Source organism: Erpetoichthys calabaricus, chromosome 8, assembly GCF_900747795.2.
Source record: "Erpetoichthys calabaricus chromosome 8, fErpCal1.3, whole genome shotgun sequence".
Classification (NCBI taxonomy): Eukaryota; Metazoa; Chordata; class Cladistia; order Polypteriformes; family Polypteridae; genus Erpetoichthys; species Erpetoichthys calabaricus.
The window spans coordinates 85713290-85738936 of record NC_041401.2 but is presented as its reverse complement, the minus strand read 5'-3'; the positions used below and the strand labels follow the sequence as shown (position 1 = coordinate 85738936).

General features: G+C 37.0%; 1 protein-coding gene across 1 annotated transcript in view; it reads left to right on the top strand.

Moving 5' to 3' along the window:
* The window catches only part of zzef1 (zinc finger, ZZ-type with EF hand domain 1), a 281144-nt gene that overhangs the window by 19885 nt on the left and 235612 nt on the right, over positions 1–25647 (top strand). The window contains exons 3-7 of the mRNA XM_028807021.2: positions 9917–10111; positions 11740–11923; positions 12186–12385; positions 17179–17389; positions 23693–23809. Of these exons, the coding sequence (XP_028662854.1) occupies positions 9917–10111; positions 11740–11923; positions 12186–12385; positions 17179–17389; positions 23693–23809 (907 nt within the window). The remainder of the gene's footprint in view (positions 1–9916; positions 10112–11739; positions 11924–12185; positions 12386–17178; positions 17390–23692; positions 23810–25647) is intronic.

Sequence of the window (25647 nt, the reverse complement as noted above, 5' to 3'; positions counted from 1 at the left end):
GACCGGTTTTTGCTGCTAATTAACTTCTTTTGCTTTAGTTTTAATTAACCTGACTCAGGCCCCTTAGTTGTCTCTTTTCCCTTAATTTGTGGCCAAACAAGAATGAAACACAAAACAAGCCACCTGTGCCCATCACACAGTATCTGAAAATAAAGAAAGGTGAAGTTCTCAGTAAAGTTGATCTCCGAGGTCACCGCAACATTTTGACAGTATTCTTAGAAAAAACAGAAAAATCAACAATTTTGGAAATTTTCAGAATTAACGGGTTTAATTAACGGCAAGAATCAGTTTCTCATTAAGAGATTGGTTGGAGTTTGAAATTCCAGTTTAGCTGGTCATCTGTCGGCTCGTTTAATGTCCCATTTCTGTTTGGCTGCCATTTAATGAAGAAAGGAATCAATTCAGAGGACTGAATCCTTAAAAACCGGACCATAAAAATGAAGGGAAAAGTAGTTAATTAGCAGTGAAAACTAGTCACTGATTGGGAAAAGGGTTTGAATGAAAACCTGCAGCCACTGTGGCCTTCCAGGCCCGGGATTCGACACCCCTGCTATATATGTTTAAATTTCGACAGTATCTTTACTTTAATACAGTTATTGGGTGTGAGGTGGCGGGGTAGTGCAGTATACCCTGATCAAATATGAATAAATTCATTCAAACCAAGATTTTCAACCAGGGGTAAAATGTTCAGTGTTCTTTTTTTCAAAGTGGAATTATAGCGTTTTAAATAATACAAGCTTTATTTTGTTAAGTTTACTATACCTTGGCTTAATTAACTATAACATTTTTTTTTTTTTTTTTTTTACAAATTATGTTGTAACTCCTCTGATAAAGCATTCACAAATATTTTCCTGTCCAGATACAATAATCACAATCAGGGAAAAACATAATTTTTCAATAAAGGCATCTTTTGTAATTTTTATTTATTTAAGATTACTTTTTATTTAAACATAAAAATAAAACACAACCCAGTCAAATGAAAGTAACATGTAAAGTACAATAGTATATTACGAAGATGGTTCATGAAACTCTGCATTCAACTTTTATTTAACTAAGAGAGCTATATGACGAGAACTAAAATGTTTTTTTATATTAAGCCAGGTAGAAAATAAAAAAGGTTCAAGACAGTGCAGGCCCAGCATACACATTTAGACTAATGAAATAATGAATTCTTACCAAGTTCTGAAAAAATTCTGAACAGATCATTGTAATGAGAATCCGATTTTTTCTCTAATCTGAAATAATATTGTATATCACTTTCCTATTAAATTGTATTAGGTGGAGGTAAAAAAAATCATTGTGGAAGTTGCGGTATTTTATATATAGCACACTTTTAACCTATCTGGTGTTGCTTCAGAGATGTTAATATTAAACATTAGGAATGTTTTTGCCCAAAGTGGTTTAATTATACAACATCATATAATTAATCGTACGATGACATCACTGACAGGTGGATCTTGCCCTGGAAACATTTAAGACAGTTTTGATGGAGTACCGAATGATGAACAATGTTTAATTTTAGTTGACTTAGAATGTATTTTATAATTAGTAGAATTAACATACTTTTCTGTACTTTTAATTGAAAGATCCGTTTTGTCTTCATTCCCTAATTGCAGTATAGGGAAATTATTTTATTTTTTTATTTTTGGAAATGCTGTTTGAATCTTTATCCAGCTAACCAGTATCACCTCAGAGATATATACAGGTAAAAGATGATGGTCAGTTAGTTGCTTTTGACAAAGTTTTTAATTTAATGTGTATATTAGAAAAACTCTGTGTTGCTGGAAGATTAAACTTGTACTGTAATAGTTCAGTAAATGCATCTACATTGTTAATGCATATATATCTAAAGTTCACAATCCTTACTGAATTCCATAGATTGAGTACTACATAGGTTAAAGAAGTAGGTGTAAATTTGTAGACTTTTGCCATTTTCAGATATTTTGTGTATCAGATTTATTGTATGAGTATTTGCAGACCTGTCAAAATCATCCTTTAGCTCTAGATCACTATACAGTTGCCTTTTAAATGCATAGCCATTTTGTATTTCCAGAAGACTGCTACAGTTGAGTCTAAATTGTTAGACCAAACTGACTTCTCCTGGCTAAGGTAATATGGAGAGAGGACCATTAATTAACATCTTGTTTCATATTTTCTATTGCATTACCAAATCTGTATTTAAAAAGATTTTTGTTTTCTTATACAGTGATCCCTCGCTATATCGCGCTTCGCCTTTTGCGGCTTTACTCCATCGCGGATTTTATATGTAAGCATAATGAAATATATATCGCAGATTTTTTGCTGGTTCGTGGATTTCTGCGGACAATGGGTCTTTTAATTTCTGGTACATGCTTCCTCAGTTGGTTTGCCCAGTTGATTTCATACAAGGGACGCTATTGGCAGATGGCTGAGAAGCTAGATTGCTTACTTTTCTCTCACTCTTGCGCTGACTATCTGTGATCCTGACGTATGGGGATTGAGCAGGGGGGCTGTTCGCACACCTAGACGATACGGACGCTCGTCTAAAAATGCTGAAAGATTATCTTCACGTTGCTATCTTTTGTGCAGCTGCTTCCTGAAACGACATGCTGCACGGTGCTTCGCATACTTAAAAGCTCGAAGGGCACGTATTGATTTTTGACTGAAAAACAAACTCTCTCTCTCTCTCTCTCTCTCTGCTCCTGACGGAGGGGGTGTGAGCTGCCACCTTCAACAGCTTTGTGCCGCGGTGCTTCGCATACTTAAAAGCCAAACAGCCCTATTGATTTGTTTGCTAGAGATTGTTTTCTCTATCTATGTGACATTCTGTGCTCCTGACACGCACTCCTTTGAAGACGAAGATATGTTTGCATTCTTTTAATTGTGAGACAGAACTGTCATCTCTGTCTTGTCATGGAGCACAGTTTAAACTTTTGAAAAAGAGACAAATGTTTGTTTGCAGTGTTTGAATAACGTTCCTGTCTCTCTACAACCTCCTGTGTTTCTGCGCAAATCTGTGACCCAAGCATGACAATATAAAAATAACCATATAAACATATGGTTTCTACTTCGTGGATTTTCTTATTTCGCGGGTGGCTCTGGAACGCAACCCCCGCGATGGAGGAGGGATTACTGTAATGATATTGTCCAAGTATTTTACCTGTTCTAATATAATTGGCGAAAAGTGATATAACTCCTGTTGTGCAGGATATTGCACTGGGGAACAAAACCCTTGCTTTTATTAAGATCTCAATTTGGAGATTGGCATTTTCCTAACAAGTTTAATACTAATGACATAGTTGAATGTGGGTCTGAGATGTCTTATGCTGCTGATACAGTGCTTTATTTTCTGTTTAAGCCCTTTCCTTATGATCATTTTTCTGTCAGACTTCTCTAGGTTTATAGCCAGTGGTTCAATATCAGTCACAAAAAGCATTTGTGGATAATACACTTCTTTGCAGGTTTCCATATTCTGATATGAAATCCAGGTTTCTTATTAATTGGACTAGTGTAAAGTAATTTATTCCTTGTACATATATTAAGGAACAAATTCCTCTACAGTTAACAAATCTCCCCATCCAACTCTATCAGAGGCCTTTTCCACACCAAAAGATAGAAAGGTCTCTGGAGTTTCATGTTTTGTAAAGAAATATATTACATTAAACAAGCAATTGTTTGTTGAGCACGTTTGGCTCGTCGGGTTGAAGCAGTAAGCACGTGTGATTGACGATAGCAAGTTTTACATAGATGTTTGCGGGTAGAAAGTGAGAAAATAACGTTTGGAAATACTTTAATTACAGCGCAGGTGATAATAAAAGCAAATATAGCATGCAAGAAGAAGAAAAGAGTCTCTGAGTTTAAGTGCAGGACCAGCTGGATCAGTTCTTAGTGGAAGTCCAGCACTTCTCTGGCACAATGACTGCACCTCAGGGACGTGTGGTCAGGGGCCATCATAAAAAGTAAAAAAAAAAAACAAAGTGATAACGTAAAATAAATTTGTCCACTCGTCTGTGCTATAAATTTTGTTTTCTGTATGATTCCAATAATTTAGATAATTTTTATAGTTAAAATTGCTGAATTGGTGCATTTCCTGTTCAAATACAGGGGAGAAACGCGAGATGCGGCACCAACGACCCTCATCTTGGATTGCGCTCTCCCTCACACACTGGGCTGATGCATGCAATTAGCACGTGCCTGTTGCTGTCTCTCTGTATGTCGTGTTGCAGTAGAGGCGTGGAGCCACCTCTAACACCCTCAGGTACCACTCCACACACTGGATAAAAGTACAAGACTCTTTTATTTTGTCTTGACGTGCACAAAGCACCCTCCACTCCACACTCATATAAATCACAATTACAACTCTCACAAACCAATCCTCCTCGCCCAGACACTTCACCCTCCTACCTCCCAGCTCAGTTCAGTGTACTGGGCTTCCCAGAGTCCTTTTATATCCCCTGACCCGGAAGTGGTTCCTGACCAAACCCACAAGTCCTTATTCCTTCCGGGTCAGGGTAAACAGTCCTTTTCTTCAGCCCGGGAGCACGTCGTTCCTTCCTGTCACATGATGATGACGCACTCCCGGGTTATAGGGCACATAAGAGCCCACTAGCCCCCCTACAGCGACTCCCGGTGGCCCCCAAGGTATCCAGCAGGGCTGTGTATACAAACTACAAAGTCCATGAGGCCCTGCTGGAACTCGGGGCACGATCATGCTGTCCGGAGGGCTCCTCCTGGCAGCCTGGGGGTGGCGACCGGAGTCTGTAGCCGGCCGTCCATCACAGTCGCCAATATAATGTTTGTAGACACGTTTATTATACACCCTAACTTTCCACAGTCTGGCTTATGTCTTTAATGAATGTGTGTGATAATATCTAGTCTTGCTTGATCGGCCATAAAACTGCAGTGAAAAGGCACAAGGTGAGGCAAACGGTACAGTGCAGCACTGAAGGGGGCGGATGTGAGCCCAACAGGTGCTGGTTGCTTCTGTTCTTCTACGCAGAGGCTCTAGGCGCCAATAAGTTAGTGATATCAGAAAGTCAAGTGCACAGCGGAGGTCCGTTTTTTTTTTATTTTTTGTTCCGACTGACTGCCAAAATGGAAGATTAAGACTTCTAAAACTAAAGGAAAATAAGGAGGATTTTTACAAAAAAGTGACAGAGGTTTTCGTGGAGAAGGATAGGCACATGGACTTCATTTACAAATAAAGGTAGGACCATAAACGTTTTTCAATTTTGTAAAAAGTGGGATCAGACTAAGAAAAAAAATCCAATATTTAAAAACTAAATTTTGACTTTAAATAAAATATTCTTTTTTCTTGTTATTCTTTTGTTGAAGTCTTTATTAAATTGATTAAAGCATAAGAATTTAAAGTTTTTAAAAAGATCTAAATATTTCAATTAAGGTCAAAATTGAAATCCGTGTTTTTTGTTCACCACTCTATACTTTCATTTATATTGAATGAGTATGAACTGAGAAATTTAGAACACATGGAGGGTGTGGAACAGATGCTCTCTCTCCACTCTCTCTCACTGCTATAAAAATGTAACGTTCTTTCTTAGCCAAATATGTGCCTTACCTATCTGTGTGTAAAGCATGCTGATGAGATTTGAAACAGAAACAGGAGTCAGTGTGCATGCTGCCAGTTGAATAAGCTACTCTTTTGGCTTCATATATTTGTAAATCTGAACCTGAAGGAGTCTGTGCCTCACCAGCTTCAATACTGGCAGCAGAAATTGTCTACAGTCTGCTGGCACCAGTAGCCGAGGACCTTATCTGTGCACCTGCATTACAGGTGTTGGTCGAGCGAATATTTTCACTGTGTGACTATCTGTGCAACAAACGTCATTGCAACATTAACAGATCTCTCGAAATACGTGCTTGTTTAAAGCTTAACAGTAACGTGCTTGCACAGACTGGTCTCTTGGGCTGAAACATTTGATCTTGCTGACTATACTCATTAGGCCACTTAATCTGTTTGATCATTGATAGTCAAGTTGTGTTTAATGGCATTATGAACTGTGAGTGTATTTTATTGACTGAAACATAACTTGCATTGAAATATGTGTAGGCCAGCATTTGTGGTCTTGCAACAGAATAAAACAGAAATTGTACTAACATTATGTAAAAAGACCAGAACTAAATATAAATAAAATTGTTGACTCCACTGAAAACTAGAATGAAATAATTTTATAAAATAAAATAACTAAAACTACAATTAATAGCTGAAATAAAATATCACTGCCCTGCAGGCAATTCAGGTGATCCCTGTGGGTGACCAGGTGCCCGCGGGCACCATGTTGGGTATATATGGTCTATGCAGTTCACATTCTGGAAAGCCTTTTTCTTTGGTAAAACAGTAATTAATGTTGGAAGTAGAGTTTTATTTCCTCTAGCTTCCAAAAAAAACCAAAAACCTATCAATAACTAATGATAGCAGCTGAGTTAATAATGTTAATAGAATTACATTGGATAGCTATGTGGGCCAACAGCTTTCCCACTTTTCAATAGGTTTATGGCATCTTGAATTTTATTGAGCTTCAAGGTTAAGGTTAGTAAAGCCAGTGGAAGTCATTCATGCTGCGTGAAATTTTTTTGAGCCCATTTTTAGGTGCATTCATATATACAGTACACCCCCAAATTTCACGGGGGTTACGTTCCTAGAACACCCGTAAATTGTGAAAAACCGCGAATTTTGGATGTGGTTAAAAAAAAATGCATATTTTTATAGTTTTAAACCCTAAATATGCCCCCAAAACACTTTAATTTCAAACTCAGCTTAATACATTACCTAAAAAAAAAGAATGTAAAGGTAAACCCGTATACAGTACTTTGCAGTACTGTATACGGGTTTATGCTGCACTTTAAGTAAACGTCACAATTCACAAAGAAAAAGTGAAATTTTAATGGAACACATTTTTTTTCATGCAAAGAGCATCACAATTACTGCAACACTGATAATTTTACACACTGCTAATGAACTGTAAAAACTATTTTAAAAAAAACTGCTGGAACAATATGTACAAGGTGCAACTGACGCCATGGATGAAATCACCGAGCCAACTGCGCTTGAACTGGCTGCACGCAAGCACACAGAGGTAAGCGCTGATGCTAGCAGGCTCAGTCCCAGGGACAGTGAGGCCGCAGTGCTGCAGGATGTCACGCTTGGGTCACAGAATTGCACAGAAACACAGGAGATTGTAGAGACAGGAACTTTATTCAAACACTACAAACAAACCTGTCTCTTTCAGAAGTCAAACAAGCTCAGTATGCAGTTAGTTCTCGTTTAAAAGAATAGGCAAACATCATAGGGAGAGCACAACGGGAGCGGTTCCCCCAACAGGAGCAGAGGATGTCTGGGGAAGGAGAGAGAAACAAAGCAATCGGCCAAAAAGGACAGGTGCTATTCAGGCTTTTAAGTAAGCGTAGTGCGAGAAGCATATCACGCGACAGAGCAGCAGCAAGTAAGCCCAGCAAGTAAGGGAGCAATGTGAAGGTAGTCTATCAGCGTTTTTTAAGGGGGTTTGTTTGAGGAGTGTTTGTGTCTTCTAGGGGGGTGCGTTCAGCCCCCCTGCTCACAAGGGACTGGCAGTGGTCATGAGCTGGCTGCTCAACGAATGTACGGCATTGACTGATCCGCTCCTGCGTGCTCGCAAATGGCACTGGGAAACGACTATAGCCAGTTGTGTCGGTTTAAGGGTTCAGAGGAACAAAATGGAAAACACAAGAACACTAAGCTGGAGATGCATCACAGTCAATCAGCAGCAAGGAGAAATGAATAATGCTGTAGCAGTCCAGTGCCGCTAAGATTCATACCATCAAGAAGACGGTGATTTATTTTTATGGTGGAGATTCCAGGGACAGCCTTGGCCCAACCCGCACGCACTCACAAATAGAGACAAAAACAAAGCAAACCGGTAATCAAACAGAAAATAAAGAATGTATTGAAAACAACAATACCACCCCTGTACTCCTTACGGTGAATACACATTAAATACAACAAAGCACAAAGAAAACACACAGTAAATCATGAAAAACGGCAATGGATGAAATGTAATGATGAAAATAGATAGTCCAGAGATCCGCACGTTGAATGGGAATGTAAAGATAGTCCTACCGCTAGTTCCTGAAATGGTGAAGACGGGTGGATGGATTCAGGAGCGCTCCTTTCTTTGCAGGATGGCCATGAATCCACTTACAGTCCTCATGTACACAGGCAGACAGCAGACAATTCACACACCAATCACGAAACGATCCAGGACAAAATGAATAAGTACAGGTAACCCAACACAAGGCAGACAGGCAGGAACTTGAAACACAAATTACAAAAGGTTTTTTTTGCTTTTGGTCACTGGCCCCCTTTTTAAAACCCGCGCTGACATCCTTTGACCCCACCCCAACAGCCTCAGCAGAAGACCAATAGGAGCCACTGCAGGGACGGCTGGGAGTTGCAGTTTCAAATTCTATTGGCTACTTTCACCATCCCAAGCTGCGTTTTCTTCTACAGTTGCATCCTGTTCTCTCTACAGTACAGTATTTCCACGAAAAAAGCCATAAAAATTGTGGAGCATATTTGCGGTTTCTGCTAACAGTTATTTGATAGGTTCTAAGGAAAAATCAGCGAATAACTGAGGCTGCGAACTTTGAATCGTGACTTCGCGGGGGTCTACTGTAATGTGTGAAGCAAGCACCTATTGCAAAAGCCTCTGTCTGTCTGCCTGCCCAAATGAAACAACTTGGTCCCCTGTGGACCAGCTTTGTTGAGATGTGGCACACTTGTTCTTCAAAGAAATTTTTACTGTATTTAGTGTACTTTCAAAAATTTTATGCTTAGAAAACTGAACAGTTAGTCACAGACCATCCACCCCTTACACACATTAATCAATGCCAATTTACATCACTTGAATTGGACTGCGCTGCGTGTCAAAGCTATTGAGCCACCACAATCCTATTTGTGCTCTGTTTTTAATTTCATTGTAAAGTGGTATTATAAAGTATGTATTTAATGTAGTCTACTAACACATATATTTTATGCATTTTATTATCACCGTTACTTTTGAATATGACTCATTGTTAAAAATCTATTTAATAAACAAAAAAATTACTGACTCTTGGATGAAGTAAATAAAAAATGTCAAATGCTCCAACTTTTATAGCAGTTAATTTAAATCTCTGAAAGCATCTGAATGTTATGCCATGCATGCATTGTCTAACTTGTGTTATATATTAATGAATCTGAGCGTCATAAAATCAAAACAAACTTTGTATTTAAACTCAAAAACCTAAGAAGTTGTTAGATATGAACAATTAAAATATTAATAAATGCGTTTACGACAAATTAAAAAAAATCTTAAAAATGAGCAGTTTTTTCATTGCTGAAGTAAGAATGTAAAAATAATTTCCAGACTGTTTTACTTGTAAATACAGTGCAGTGTTATACAGAATTTGCTACTGAGCAGGTGCCAGGTGCACTGGATGTCAAGTATTCACTCACAAACGTTTTCGTTTGCATCATTTATCTTTTATTAATTATTTAAACTATTCACTGAATAATAGATGTGTTTTGACTTATTTTTTCCAGTTGAGGTCTGGTTAAAGGTTTCTTTTTAGTCTTTTGCTGCAAAGTGGTTATGACTGATGCTAATTTTGTATTGAATCATGAAAGGGTTTTTTAGAATGTGTTTCACTCCATTGCTTCAGTGAAGTCCTGGTATGGTTAGAACAGGTTTCAGTCAAAGTTACAAAAGTCAGAGAGTTGGGGTGGGGGTGGGTACATGTGTGCCATTCTGCCTTTAATTATAGCTTTTGTTAGTAACCTCATATGCATAAATCTTGATAATGTTTGTTATAAAGTATAGTTCCACAAAAAAGTAGTTAAAACGATTATAGTGATATTTTAGAAGTGCAAAATGTAATTATTTGTATTTACTTTTCTTCACAGGCTTTTTGGATATTTTTTCTAAATCAAAGGATCGCCTTGGCTCTCATGCCTCAAAAATACTGAGGTTTCTCCGTCGAAACAGAATTCCAAGCAGTGCCATTCCATTTCCAGTACTTGAAGGTTACAATAATATTTGTACAATGAGGTCATCCGTTATGCAGAACTACTTGGATTTCCTTCTCCAGAAAGAAAATGGTATATCACTTTTATGGTTTGGTTTCAGAAGTTTAGCATATTTGTTAAAAGTGTTTGTTAGAGTCATATTAATATAATATGTTATTTATTATGAAAGTGTCAAAAATGTAAGAAATTGGTAAAAAGGGTACAAATCCTTGGTTATCAAACTGCATGTATTAACAATTGATAATAAAACGTCATATAGCTGCTTCATTCTTACACATGATAGTTGCACTGTATCATACCACGGTCACTGAAATGATTTTTCTGTGTATCGCTCATTGCATTTTGTTTGTATATTGAACTTACGGTTTCTGTAAAATATTGCAATATTTTAGATGTTATTATTGATTAACTGTTTTTTATTATACACTAACGGTCAAACGTTTTAGCACCCCTCAGTTTTTTCAGTTTTTATGGAAATACACGCAGTTTAATGTCTTAATGCTTCATGGCTAAAGGTGCAGAACAAATAAACAATAGCACATAAAAATAAGGGACTCATTAACTGTAGAAACTTTTATTAAAATTCTTGATTCATCAAAGCAGCCACCTCCTTCTGATATAACAGAAAAACTGTTAACCATTTTAATTTAGAATGCCAGTCACTCCGTGTAAATCACTAACTCTGCCTCCAACAAAAGAACCCCAGACCATTAACACTTCCTCTTGCATGTGTGACAGTTGGTGTCACACACTGAGGAATCATCCTTTCACCAACTTGACGTACAAACACCCTGCCGGATGTTCCAAAGATTTCAAGTTTTAATTCATCGGTCCATAAGACTTTCTTCCAGTCTGATATTTCAAGGCCATATTTTGTCCTTTAAGGAATTTCTTTCTTACTGTCGCTCTCCCTTTCAAATCTGCAGCACAAAGCCTCCTCTTCGCAGTAGAAACTGAGACTTGCTTTTTTCACCCACTGTTAAGCTATGCTTGAAGCTGTTGTGCTGATTGGGTTATGATTTTGGGTCTGCCAGATCTCTTCCTGTCAGAGTTTAGATTGTGTAGGACGCCATACTCACTGGCAGTTCTATTTATTTATTTATTTAATTTTGCTGCAATTTCTATAAATGAAAGGCCTAAACTTCCAAGGTTGGTAATGTTCTGTCTCACTTCATTTGTTAATTGCCATTTTCTTGCTATTATCACTGGAATTAACAACTTCCTACAGTGTAATATTGTCCAAGTAGTATAGAGAGTGTAAAAACATGGACTGTTCCAACTCTGCTTTAAGACAGAGTATTTAAGTAATCAACAGAAGTTGTTTGCTTCTACTTGCAAGGCTTAATTTACTTTAATTGCTTCAGAACATCTGTAGGTTGAAACCTATTAGTTGTTCCCTGAAGAAGGCCTGTTTGTAATATTCTGATGTTTTTTCAGTTTTTGCTAACCTAAACTTTAAATTTAAACTTATGGCAGTTTACTGCTTACCTTTTCTCCTTTCATTTTAGATCATTCATTGCATTTCAACTGGTTAAATTTGAAGAAAATTAAGTGTTCTGAAACTTTTGACTGGTAGTGAATTTTGCATTTTGGAAGTAAAAATTGGGATCATATAGCCTTTACTTCATTGTGTTGTAATATATTTATCATTATTGGTGGTACTGTACATATATGGACAATGGCTATGTTCTTTTTCCCAGACTTGAATATTCAGAATACAGCACAACTCAACTGTGACTCCGAAATGGACAAAGTTAAAATAATCACTAAGTGTTACAGTTCTATAGAAACATCTTCAAACTCTGCGGATATTGATAAAATGACTAATGGAGAAACAACTTCGTTTTGGCAGTCAGATGGTAGTGCTCGCTCACACTGGATTAGGTGAGTAAATGTGGTCAATGCAAGTGAAGCCTGTGGGGAAGATATGCAAGAGCCCTTAAAATTTTGTATTATTTTTCTGAATATTCTGTATGTTAATTCCTGTATTTTCACTTTGAATGAATCTTTGATCATATAAACTAAAAATATAATAGACCTTTCATATTAAGTTCCAACATGTCAAATAAATAAAAGTTGATTTTTTTTTTTTATATATTTAACATTATGGCTCACTGAAAATGTTATTTTTGTTTGTATTTTGTAGATTGCGGTTAAAACCGGATGTGGTTTTAAGGCGATTATTGATAGCAGTGGCAGCAAATGACCAAAGTTACATGCCTCAGCAGGTAACTGTAGCTGTGGGAAAAAGTCCAAGAAGCCTACAAGAAATAAGAGATGTCCACATTCCAAGCAACATCACTGGTTTTGTAGCCCTTCTGGAAAATGCTAATATCAGCTCACCTTGTTAGTAAAAGAATTTCCTTATTTCAACAAATAAAATGCAGCATATATGATTTTAATAGTCCTACAAAATGAGAAAGTATTAAACATGTGGCAAAGTAATAGTAATGATATGAATAATTAATCCTGCAAAAATCAAGGCAAGTTAAGTATATTGTTATGCATGTGTCATCAGAACATTTGACAATAAAAATACCAACAAAAGACACACATGCACAAATAATGTGGCATGCATACAAGTAAGCATATAAATGGAATATAGTGTGTTATTCAACATGAAAGAGCAGATTTTAGAAATTGATTTCAGACGAACTGTACAAGACAGAAACACATTCCGCATATCAATGGATAGAGGAAAGATCAAAGTTTGGTCCTGTTATCCTTGAGGTTGCATGCACTCAACATGAGCTCCATTTGTAGTGCGACAAACATCGGTAGAGCATTTCTTGCCACACATGAGTCAACTGGTCCCTAGTTACTGAATTCACAGCTTCCTCAATTCAATGTCGTAAATCTTGAAGATTAGCGGGCATAGGTGGAACAAACACTCTTTCTTTAATGTACCCTCATAGATAAAAAATCGCAGGGGGTAAGGTCTGGTGACCTGGGATGCCACAGACGATGAGCAAGATCTTGTCCACCTCTTTCAATCCATCGTCCTGGAATGGTGTCGTTCAGGAAACGCCGGACCTCCAAGTGGAAATGAGGCGGGACACCATCTTGCATGAAAATGAAGTAATTTGTATCTTCTTGAAGTTGGGGGAACAGCCAGTTTTGTAGCATGTCCAGGTATGAAAATCCAGTCAGTTTGCTCCGCAAAAAAGAGAGGTGCATAAACTTTGCTTGCAGAAATGACACAAAACACACTTACCTTACATTTACCAAATTGCAGCACGCAAAATGATTTCTTTTGTGGTGTCGTTGCCATTTTAATATAAACGAGAAAAAACACTTGGTGGCATTCACTGGTACTTGTAGGCGGGCTTTTAAACTTAGAACTTTCCCCTATCCAGTGATGTGTGGAATGTGTTTCTGTCTTATACAGTTTGTTTGAAATAAATTTTTGAAATCTGCTCTTTCATTTTGAATAGCCCGGTATATACAATATGTATTTGCAAGTACGGCAAGTACACTATTGGTTACGTTATAGTATTTGTTCTTATGAGCGATTATTCAGTAGCCTAATGACATGTTGGTAGAAATTGTCCCTGAATATACTGGTGCAAGTGCCAATGGTCCTATACCATTGACTAGAAGGTAGAAGTGGGGAAAAATGGCTGTGCATGATGGCTTAGACCTTGACTTATCCTTTTTTGGCATTGTATGGCAGTAAGTGTTATATATGTTATTAATTAAAGGCAACTGGATGCTGGTAATATACCATCTTTTCCACCCAATGCAGTGCTTTACAATCTTGACCTGAGTAGATGTCATACCAGTATGTGATATAGCCAGTGTGGTTGGACTCTAGGGTGCCTCTATAGCAGATTGTGAGACTAGGTAAAGGAATGCAGGCTGTCCTTTGATGTCTGAGGAGGCAGACGTATGGGTGAGCCCTATTCTTTTTACAGGAGCTGAAATGTGTTGTGCCTACTTAAGTTCATCGGTGATAGTCCTAGATAATCACAGTAATTTACCCTTTTGACAGTATCTCTTTCAGTGTAGATGAAGATGTTTTCTGCTTTCTGCTACATGAAGTCAATGACCTGCTCCTTTGTTTTGCAAACTTTAAGAATCAGATTTTTGCCTGGGCACCACTGAGTGAGCAGGTAAACCTGTTCACTTTAAGTTGCTTCATTATTGTTGGTAATCAGGTCTATGATAGTGGTGTTACAGGAAAATTTAATAAAGGAGTTAGAACTATCTGGGCACACAGTGCCATCAGTCTGTAGATATTCAGTAGTCTGTTTTTGTTTTCTTACGCACAGAGATTATTCTTGTTTTTTTGAAGTAGTTAGGAACCACAGATTGTTTTACAGAAATATCAAAGATATCATTGTATACATCAGCTAGTTGGTTGCTCCAAGTTTTTAAACACACCCTATACTTCCATCTGGACCAAATACCTTGTGGACATTTACTTGTTTTAAAGTTCTATTTATGTGATGTACAGACTCAAAGAATAATGAAACTGAGTGCTACTGGCAATTAAATGTTGGACCGCTTGTTACTGTGATCAAAATGGGCCTAGAAAGCGTTAAGCTGATCAAAGGAACACGCAGATAAAACTGGGTTAGGTTTTTCTTCATAGTTTGTAAGCATCCACAATCCCCACCAAAGATTATTTTAACTGCAAAATAATTAAAAATGCTTTTTTTTTTAAACAGGGGAGAATAACGTTTACTGAAATGAGTGGATTATATTGTACATCTGAGCCCGACTTTATTCAGATTAGATATTTACTGGAATCATCAGCAATCACTTCCAATCATGAGACTACAAACTTAATTTTTAATTATTATACTTATTTAGTATTTGGATATTTAAAAATGTGTTGGTGCCAGTGTAACTGGTCATTATTATTTTTTGTACTTGGTACTGTTCCATTCTCTTTTAAATATACTCCATAGAGGATAATATTTCTAGCTATTATCCACTTACTCTGAGTTTACTATGAGTAGACTAATAATGAACCGGTTTCTTTTTGTTTATATAATATACATACATTTACATACTGTATGTGTGTGTATGTATATATATATATATATATATATATATATATATATATATATATATATATATATACACACACACAGTTCATGCAAGCAGTGAACAAAGTAGGAGCAAGAACACATCCCTGACGAACCCCAGTATCAACTGGGGAAAAACACAGAGGTTCTGCCTTCACTCCGCACAGCACTCACAGTACCAGTGTACTGTGTACTGGCCATGATATCCAGCAACCTTGAGGGGATCCTGCGAACCTTCAGGATGTCTCACAGGGCAGCTCGATCAACTGAGTCGAATGCTTTACGAAATTGACAAAGGTTGCAAAGAAACTCTTACAATATTTATGTTTGCGCTCCATGAGAACCTTCTGTGCTAGGATGCGGTCGATGGTAGACCTCTTGGGCGTAAAACCAGACTGCTCCGGTTGCTGGTAGGTAAGCAAGTGATCATGGATCCTATTGAGGATGACCCTAGCAAGGACCTTACCCAGCACCAAAAGCAGTGTTATCCCCCTGTAGTTGCCGCAATCCAGGCGATTACACTTCCTTTTCCAGAAAGAAACGACAAGTCCCATTTTCCATTCAGTCGGGATGATGCTCGTCTCCCAAATGGAAGCAAAGATTGCTTGCAGTGCCAGGAGGACAGCCTTACCACTAACCTGGAGAAGTTCACCCCGGATACCACAGATCCTTGCATCCTTCCCTACCCTCAGCTGGTTCACCACCTGTGGAATCTCAGTGAGAATGGGTGCTTCACTGCCAATTGGAGAATCAGCCTCAAGGACACTGGACTCGGAGATATCCAGCGTCTTATCCGGAGGATTTGCTTTGAACAGCTGTTCAAAGTAACCAGCTCAGTGGATCACAACTGCAGTGTCATCTGTAAGGACTGTTCCATCAGATACTCTGACTGCGACTGTCTGAGGAGCAGATTTGGATGTGTGTAATGCTTCGATTTCTCTGTAAGCAGGACATGAGTCACTAGACCATAGATGGTGTGTCACTTGCTCACAGATACCCATAACAAACACCTTCTTATCTGCCCTTAGAGCCCTCGCAGTTGTCCTTGTCAGTTTCCGGTACAAACCAGAGTTGCCATCAAGCTGTGCGGTGCGACTCCTCTCGATGGTATCCAGGTTGCCCTGCAAGATGAAACACCTCCTTCTGGGAATACCGGTAACACCAACACACTTAAGGTCTCCCACATTAGGATTGGCAGTCGCACCCAAATCCACAAGTTCCTCACACAAACTGCGTGCACACACATTAGAAACAACCTGATCTTGGAGTCTGGCTAAGTCCAGCCTCGTTTTCCTAGTAGGTGGTAGCCTACCGGACCTAAGCTGGATCTTCAGAGTAGCAACAAGAAGTCTGTGGTCAGAATTCAGAAACTGGGCACTTCTGTAGACCCTGCAGTCTTGCAAAAGCCTCCAGCGTCTGCCCACGAGGATGTGATCAATCTCCTGCGCTGCACCACCAGTATTGGAGTACCAAATAAATAAATAGGATACTACCCAGGAGGTACTGTGTGAGTCTGAGTTTTGCAAAGTATTTAAAAGAACATAGGAAATAAAGCAGTTTGTTTTTCTGTCGGAAGAGTTATTCTAGTTAAAGCATAGAATTCCAAGTATTTTTAAAAGATTATTCAGAAAGTAACAAATGATCACCAATTGATTACTGTGAAATGGGCAATTGGCTGAGAATGCCAGTCACTTTGGAGTTGAAAAGTAACACTAAAATGTATTTCAGCTTATGGGTATTTGAGCAAGCTTTGCAGTAGTAGTTCCTTTTACATTAATCCATGCTGCTAGAAGCTACCTTTTAGTTAAAATGTAGTCCTCAAAATAAATGAAAATGATTTTTAATAATTATTATAGGATGAGTTTGTTTTTTTTTTTAGGCTTATATACCGGTATTATTAAAGGTGACATTTGTGCTTATTGGAATATAAAACAAATGTAAGAAGCAGATTCTTATTTTTGATTTCTGAATTGTTTAAAATTTTGCACAAACCTGATAATGTGACCGTAAAAATCTGCATTTAGTAATCTCTGTGCAGTTTTGAATAATGTGGTCTTTGTTTCAACTGCCTTTTAAAATTTGCATCTAACTTTTGCCATTCCACAGTCATTCAGATAAACATCAAACGGTGCCTGAGTGATGGATGTGACACAAGAATCCATGGTCTTCGTACAGTTGGATATCAGATAACCAAAAGCAAGGGCGTGTCTGTGTCTGATGCATCTGCAATTTGGTACCTATCTTTGCTTACATCTTTGGTGACCGCATCAATGGAAACCAATCCAGATTTGGCTCAGGCTGTGCTACAAAGTACACAGTAAGTTTGACTAATGTTAAGTGACTTATAGAAGACTGAATTAATGGAAAAAGAACAAAAATAATTAAGCTTTAGACACCTGTTTTTAGTATCTTTTTTTTCTTGAACAAAATGAATGTAATTCCAACTCACAGGAAATTTTATAATAATAATTCTTTACATTTATCTATACTGTTAATGAAGTTTTTTGCCTTTAGAAATAATTTTGCTTGGTTTTAAATATGCTTAATTGGCTTCAGAGCTTTGCAGGTGAATTTCCATTCATCCATCTGTTTTCTACAATGCTAAAAACATTTTAGTCTACAGATGTTCTAATTGTCATACTTTTGTTAGGGCAATTTTAAACTAGATGGATAAACCTTTTTTGAATAGTTTTCATGACTTTGTATTGTCCCATAGAGCTTAATGGCATTACCTGTATTGCGGTAAGTGCTAGTGTTCTCTTTGTTTCTTGCTTGTGCGAAATAATTTTTTGTTGATGTTTTGGGAACTCCTGGTGTACATTTAACATTGAAACATTTTTTTTGCATATTTTGCAAGATATATATGATATATATCATAGTTAATAGTCTTTCTGGTTTTCCTCTTTAGTGATTTGCTTATATGTCTGTTTATGTATATGTGTGTGTGTATGTGTGTGTGTGTATATATATATATATATATATATATATATATATATATATATATATATATTGCAAATACAATTCAAAACCTCAACTATTACTGTTTTATTAATATATATATATGTATCTATATATACAGTATATCTATATATATATATATATATATATATATATATATATATACACTGTATATATGCATTTATTTCTAGTGAGTACATACTATAAGTGATTGTATGTATTATATTTTAGCTGATACTCTTTTTTTAGTTTTCTGTTTATAATTTTAATTCTAAAAGTAAAATTGAAATGAGTAACAGTTTATTCTAATTTTAAAAACATTATTTTTTTTAAGCCAATGTATTTTATTTTTGTATAACACCCAGTATGCATTACTGGATTTTGAAGAATGTTCTAAAAGATGGCCATATTTTTTATAGTAGTTCTTTGAAACAAAGGTGTGCTTGTCTCTTGAGCTGTTCTGAAGGCAGCTGAAACCTGCTAGTGTGTAATGGTTAAGATATGATTCTTTTTTTGTTGTTTTTTTTTTTTATTACTTGTGTAAACAGAACCAAATTTATTTAAGCCCATGTGGAAAAAAAAGAAAGCGAACCTCAAGTTTCATTAGCACCATTACTGAGTTAAGTTTAATATGTTACTAAAATATTGGGAATACCACATTATCCAATTATCATCAAAAATGTCTGTCATACTGTGAAATACGGGTATTGTAGAAACTTTACCCATATTGCCTTTCCCATCCTCATCCGTGTAATACACCATGCTACTGTCTAAGGAAACCTATGAGGGAAAATTGTTGGTTGCATTCAGCCCAATGAATGTTATAAAGCCATGAAAACATTTTTTTGGATTTTTTTTTTTTATCATTTTACTATACGCCACCTAGCATAGAAATGGAGAACATTTAAGATGTGATTGATTCTATCTTTATTAATATAAATATGAACTTTATTATCATTGCATGGAAAATCACTAACAGAAAAAAAAATTCCAGTAAGATAAAAGGAAAAATCCTCACCTGAAAAACAAAATACTCTTTATAGTTATAAATGAGTTACTGTATTATAGTAGAGCAGTTTTGCTGAAGGCACAAATCATCTCTGGTATTGTGGGGTTTTTTAATTCTGAATTGTAAAAAACTGAAATTTATTGAGCAGATGGTTAACAAGAACATTAAGGCATTGCTTTATGATTCATATGTAAAACATACATCGAATATAGCAGTTTACAAATAAAAATACTGCCCTTGACATTTTTTTAAAATGAGACCAGGCCACAGTCAGGAAAATATGGTACTATTTGGTGCTACTGTATTCCTAAATATTTAAGATTTACGTCACTTAAGTAGTTCTCCATTTATTTTTGTGGGGGGAATTACTGTCTTTTTTTCCTTCTGAATTCAATGTTTCTTTCATTGTTTGCATTGATCTTAAAAGGATTACTACTGTACAATTACAAGATCACTGTTAATTTAAATTTAAGTTCCAATTTTTTAATACTCGAGTATCAAATGTTAGATTTTTAGAAACCTCACTATTGCAGTATCCTCAGCATATTTAAAGGTGTGTGGGCCTGATAAGCAGTTTGGCATTCATTTGTACACAATATTTATAATAATGGTTAGAGAACACAAACTTGTAAATAAGCTGTATTAGCAGTTTCTACGGATAATAAACTGGAGTTAAACCTTACCTTCGTGAAATAATCCCTTGTTGTATCAGCATTTTAGGTATCTTTGACAGAATAGTATTGAACATGTTACTAGAATTTGAAAACAAACACAGAAATATGCAGACTTCACACAAAAAATAACCAGGTGTGGGATTTAATTCCAGGAGGCTGAACTTTGATGCTGCAGTGCTAACCATTCTGTCGCTATATTGTCCCATCTTCAATTTACTAAGACTACTAAAATAAATAAAATTGTATGAGTCTATGAGGGGTTAAACATCTGGGAGTGATTATTTTAATATGATCTCCTCAAAACCGTTAATTTTAACTGGTTTAAGAGCCACTGCATACAGGTCATTTATTATCATTTCTATGCTGTCGTTATGCCCAGGAACAATCACGTGTCCAAACGCATCTTTTGCTAGCATCAGGAACTGTACCAACATCAGCATACCAGCTTGTAGCTTCCAGTTTTTTTAGGTTTAATTTGATTCAGTAGAAGCTGATAAGTCAGATTAAGCTTTATAGTATTGTGATATAAATTATCAAGGCAGGATTATGGCTTTGAGAAATTAAAATGCCTCTGTTGTATCCATAGCAACAACATACACATTCTGGAAAATGTTTCACAGAGCAACAGCAACTCTTGTACAGTACACCAGGCATGTCAAACACACGGCCCGCAACAGAAATCTGTGCGGCCCGCATGACAGATCCTAGTTAGCACTGAACTTGTACAAAATGATTGATTCAATCACAAACGATAGTATTCTGCATCTTCGGTGTTACTTATTGACTTTTCTTACTTCTGCCTTCTGACAAAAGCGTGTTTTCCCATGGCATTACGGTACAAGAAAAATCATCTGCTAGTATAGCCACGAGCCTTGACAAGTTAATGAGCCGCAGCGTCACAACTGAAGTGCTAGGCTGCAGCAGCGGGCAGCAGGTGTGGCCTTAGGCATGTGCAAACTGTGCACCTGCACAGTGCCGCCAAATCCCAGGGGCAGCCACGGCATTATATATTGAATATAAAACAGAAAGAGAAAATAACGACAGCTGACGGCAATGTGGCCGAAAAACATTCTGTTTCTTGTTAATTAGTATGCTGTATTTACAAATGTCGCTAGAGTCGGAGCAGTAAGCTATATGTAGTATTATAATGTTTTGCCGTAATGAGAATATCATGGGCCGCCACTTGGTTTTCAAGTTACGGACACGCGTATATAGAAGCGTGTCATGAGCACGAGGCGGCTATGCAGTGTCCGCAATGGATGTGGCCATCTGCCGTGCATAAGATACCGTATTGACATTGCCAGGCGAAGGGGCCACCGATTCTTTCTCTGCCCAGGGCCGCCACGAGCCTAGAGCCGCCCCTGCTAAGGCTACACTACTGACTGGGCTGCTGAGACTGGCCACTGGGCAGAACTGACCATCACGAGTAGTAATAGCCCGCATATTTTCACGTTTTTTTGCTCTAGTTTCATGTAATTTTGTGCTAGTATTGTAACAAACAGTTAATTCAGACTACAGCTGAAGATCTGAAGTGGACGCGAGAAGTTCGTGAGTTGTTTATTAACATTTTTGTGATTTTGAGTTTGTAAAATTATTGTAGGTCAGGTGGCTTTTTGCATATCGGCTTATTTTATAAACTTTGACGTAAACTTAGTAAAGTAAAATTTGATTTTTGGAGGATTTGTTTTCCAACTTGAATTACTGAGCAATGAATTCAGTGAGCGTTTTCGTGATTTCAGTTCACACAAACAGGGCATTGCGCTGTTCTCTTACAACGTTGAGAATGTGCCTGAGAATATCCAAATGGAATTGATTGAAGTGCAGTCAGATTCTATTCTGAAGGCAAAATACAACGAAGTTGGTGTGCCAGGTTTGTATGCTTACCTGCCACCCTCGTATGTGCAGATCCGTAAGTTGGCATCGAGAGTACTGTCTATTTTCGGAAGCACTTAACCTTTGTGAGCAATTGTTTTTGTTAATGAAAGCTACCAAAACCCCACATCGCTCAAGACTTACCGTCGAGCACCTTTCATCCCTCATAAAAGATGCAGCTGCACAAGATTTCAAGCCTGATATTGACGAACTAGTTACTAACGAGATGCCAAGTGTCGGGACAAAAGAAATAAATCTCACACTGTAAGTCTCCTATATAAGCAATGAATATAATATAATGAATATCAATCATCAAGACACTATATAAAAGCGGTTGGGATTGTCCTTCCGTCCCGTGAGTGCAAAGCGTAGCGGTATTCCGCTTATCACAGACTTGCTACTTGCGACTTGCGGTACGAAGCGACGCGATGTGAGCAGAGTTCTGGTGCTCTCATCATTCCCTTACTTTTGTGCGCGATGCGCTGGAAAAATAGACAAAATTATGTCTCTGGAAATAATTAATGTTGATGGAGTACAAATGCCTCACCGCGTAGTAAATATCAGGGGAGATGGTGCTTGCTTATTCTCATCTATAGCTTATTTAGTGCATGAAACTCCGTCTTTAGCGGTACAGATTCGGGCTGACATTGTACGACATGTTTTAAGTAATTGGTCAAGGTTTCAGCCATTTACAATGATGCCGTCAGGAATCTCTTATACAAATGAGCTTCAGTATCTCACTGAAATGTCAAAGTCTCAAACTTATGATACCATTTCTGAGCTAATGGCAGCGGGAGAGTTGTTCCCCTATGAGTTTCAAGTATATTATTATGGAGTCCTACACTCCAAGTTTGGACAGGCACTCGAGGGGATAAAAAAACTTAGGTTTTCGGGAGATGTTATGAATGGGAGGTTTTCGGGAGATGTTATGAATGGGCACTTTGATGTTCTCATTCCCTACACTTACATGCCTGATGTACACATGGAGCGCACACAAATTGAGGATAAAAGTCGGTCGCCTTAAAAGGAGGGTGAGCCTAGTAATATAATAAGGACCTAGCTAAGAGGTTAAGACTCTAATTCTACACTGTTGTATGGAGACTGCATGGAAATAAATTGCTTTTCTTTAAACTTTAAGTGTTACAGTTTTTAAAGTTTTCAGTATTGGAAAGAAAGCTACAGTAACTTTGTATAATAGTATAATAGTATTTGTTACAGTACGGCCCGCTGACGCACATATGGCAGTCGAAGTGGCCCACCAATGGTAGTGAGTTTGACATGCCTGCAGTACACAATATTTAAAACCTCTCCTGAACCACATTTTAGTATCTTCAAACCTAATGTATTGCTGTTGGTTTCTAAGCTGTAACTCAACAGTATGCAGGTATCTCTAAAAATAATATTTTTACAACAGCAAATAAAATGCCTAAAAACCTGGTAAGACATTTTATACTAATTTAAGCATGGCTCTGGCATTGTTTAAACATACACAGTATGTACTTTTAGGCTTATGGATTTGTAACTCAGTCATTTTGTGAAGTTGTAAACTGAGACATACTAAAATACTTGGAATCCAAGATGAGTTTTATCTGTTTTGAAATGGCAGAGCCTTACTTCAAATCTATACCCTGTAGAAGTGTTGTTGCAAGACCTGTTTATGCAAGCTAGTTAAGACATTTGGAGCAGTTTAAGCAGGAAATTATGTCTCAAGATCCCTCAAAGCAGATCTGAGAATTTGGTAAGTAAGGAAAATGTTCAAGTGTCCTAAAACCTAAAGGATTTGCAATCCCTTTTTGAGTTGTACACTTTTACACCATGTAGTCACTGAGATTCCGGTGAAAATACTATGTTATTAAATAATAAATAATGTACTGTATATATTGGATTGTGTCCATTATTGTTGTTTTCTGTAATCTATCCTGACATTCTCAAATTTGTTGCTGAAGGTATTTGTGAATCACAAAGGATTCATAGACTTTAGAAGAGAGAGACTTCCACGTGCTATTGCCTTCTTGTGTTCTTTCGCATTAAGAGAATAATTTATTTTTGCACTTGTTATTCAGGATTTATTTAAACATTATTATCTTTGCTTTTTAAATGTTTCTAGGAAGGCGCTCCAGCATATGCCACCTCTGTCACTTACCCTGGGGTCAGCAGAGTTTCCTAAGTTCTTTTCTCCAAATATCTTGGAAGAAGTGGATGGATTTCTCCTAAGGATTTCAGAGTAATTTTTTTTTTTGGGGTCGAGGGTGTGGTTGGGTGGGGTTCTTAAGTTACATTTACTCATATTATTATGCATTTAATTTTGGCTTTTTCCTCCTTCCACTTCTCATTCTTTCAAAATATTACATTTGGTTTCATTTCAGCTCAGTTGATTTAAAGACTACCCTTTATTGGAGATCCAGTAGTATATTTTCCCCCATATAAAATATGTTTTAAATATGTCTTATTATTGTAAAAAATGAAAACCAGGGAAAAGGAATTAAATTGAATGTATTCAAATTAAAAACAAAATATATGGAATGTCTTTACCATCTTATTTTCAAGTGTATGACCACATTTTGCACTCCCCAACACCATTTTTATATTTATGCCTCATATCCTGACTCACTCTTAAAGCTGTTATTGATTACACTGTCATCAAGTGCTTAATGTCCTGTGGTCCAGTATAAATTCTGTTTTCCATTCTTGTCGTGCATGGCTGGTACAGCCACAAAGCCCAGTTGTACATGTTTTTCACGTACAGAAATAAAATGAAAAATACATGAAAAGAAATGATTAAATAGATAAGTAGATACATTTTTATACAAATAACTAACATATCATCTGTGTCTTAGATACCAGCTGTAGCCAAGGAAACAACGCTGGCAAAGTTGATCATTTCTGCTGTTCATTGTGTGGCAATAGCATTTTCAGATCTGCTACTGTTGCAGTACTTTTCTTGTAATGAATGTGTATCAGCCAGTTCCCAAAAAAAAAAAAAAATTTTTTTTTTGCATGCTTTTACATAATGTTTCAACAATCTTTATATTTCAAGCCAATCTATAATAAAAAAAAAGTGAAAACATTCTGCCAAGCATATAGGGATGTGGCCACAATACAAATATCCCATCTATAGCACAGCACACTGACAAATGCTGGAAGCCTTTGAAAATGGATTTATCATTTTTGCTTTAATATTGAAAATGTATTGGTATGTACAACCAAGCTAAAATGAATAAAACCAGAGTAAATGTGTAGCTTAATAAAGCAATCCGTTGCTAGTGTTAGGGACTATAGTTGATAACAGAGATGCCTCTGTGGCATGTTGTTGGGTAATTTTAGAGTTTTTATATGACCTAACATGCATAAGGAGCACAGCATTCAAAATATTTCTCTGCAAAAGATTACAAAGTAGAGTCTCATTTTACGTGAAAGTTAATGTTCCTAAACATCGCGTGTAGTGGAAATATAGTGAAATATTCTTAACCATTTACATTGTCCCTAAAATAAATGCACGCACAGTTTAACCTATACCCAATTATATGTACAATAATGTTTATATATCACTTGCTTCACATATCAAACTGCCTCAGTAGCTTTAAATGCAGCATGCCTGTGTACAGTGATGCTATTTTGTGAGCAACTCTGGCTTCATGCAAGGAGCTATAGCTAAGTCATACACAGGAATATGTTCTAACTCACCTCAACCAGATTTTGAACCAAGCATTGCTTCACAACAATGACAGGTATGTTACATCTAGACATGAGAAGATACACACGCTGAGTAAGTAACAACAGTAACACAGAGCAGTTATATGTGCCACTTCAGATGACACAGACGAGTACACGAAAGAACTGTCTTGCTCTCCTCTACTGTACAAAGTGATATGAGAAAGAACATCTCTTCTTCTGCTGCTGTGGATGAGACTGAGTGAGTGTAAAGAAGGGCATGTGGTTTTGTGTGCATTGATGAGTGAGAGTGAATGAGAGTGTAGCAGGGTTTGTGTGTTGTTAGTTTTTGTATCACCCGATGCCTCTGTGGATGAGAGGTCCTCAATGGGCATTTCCTTCTTTCTTGCA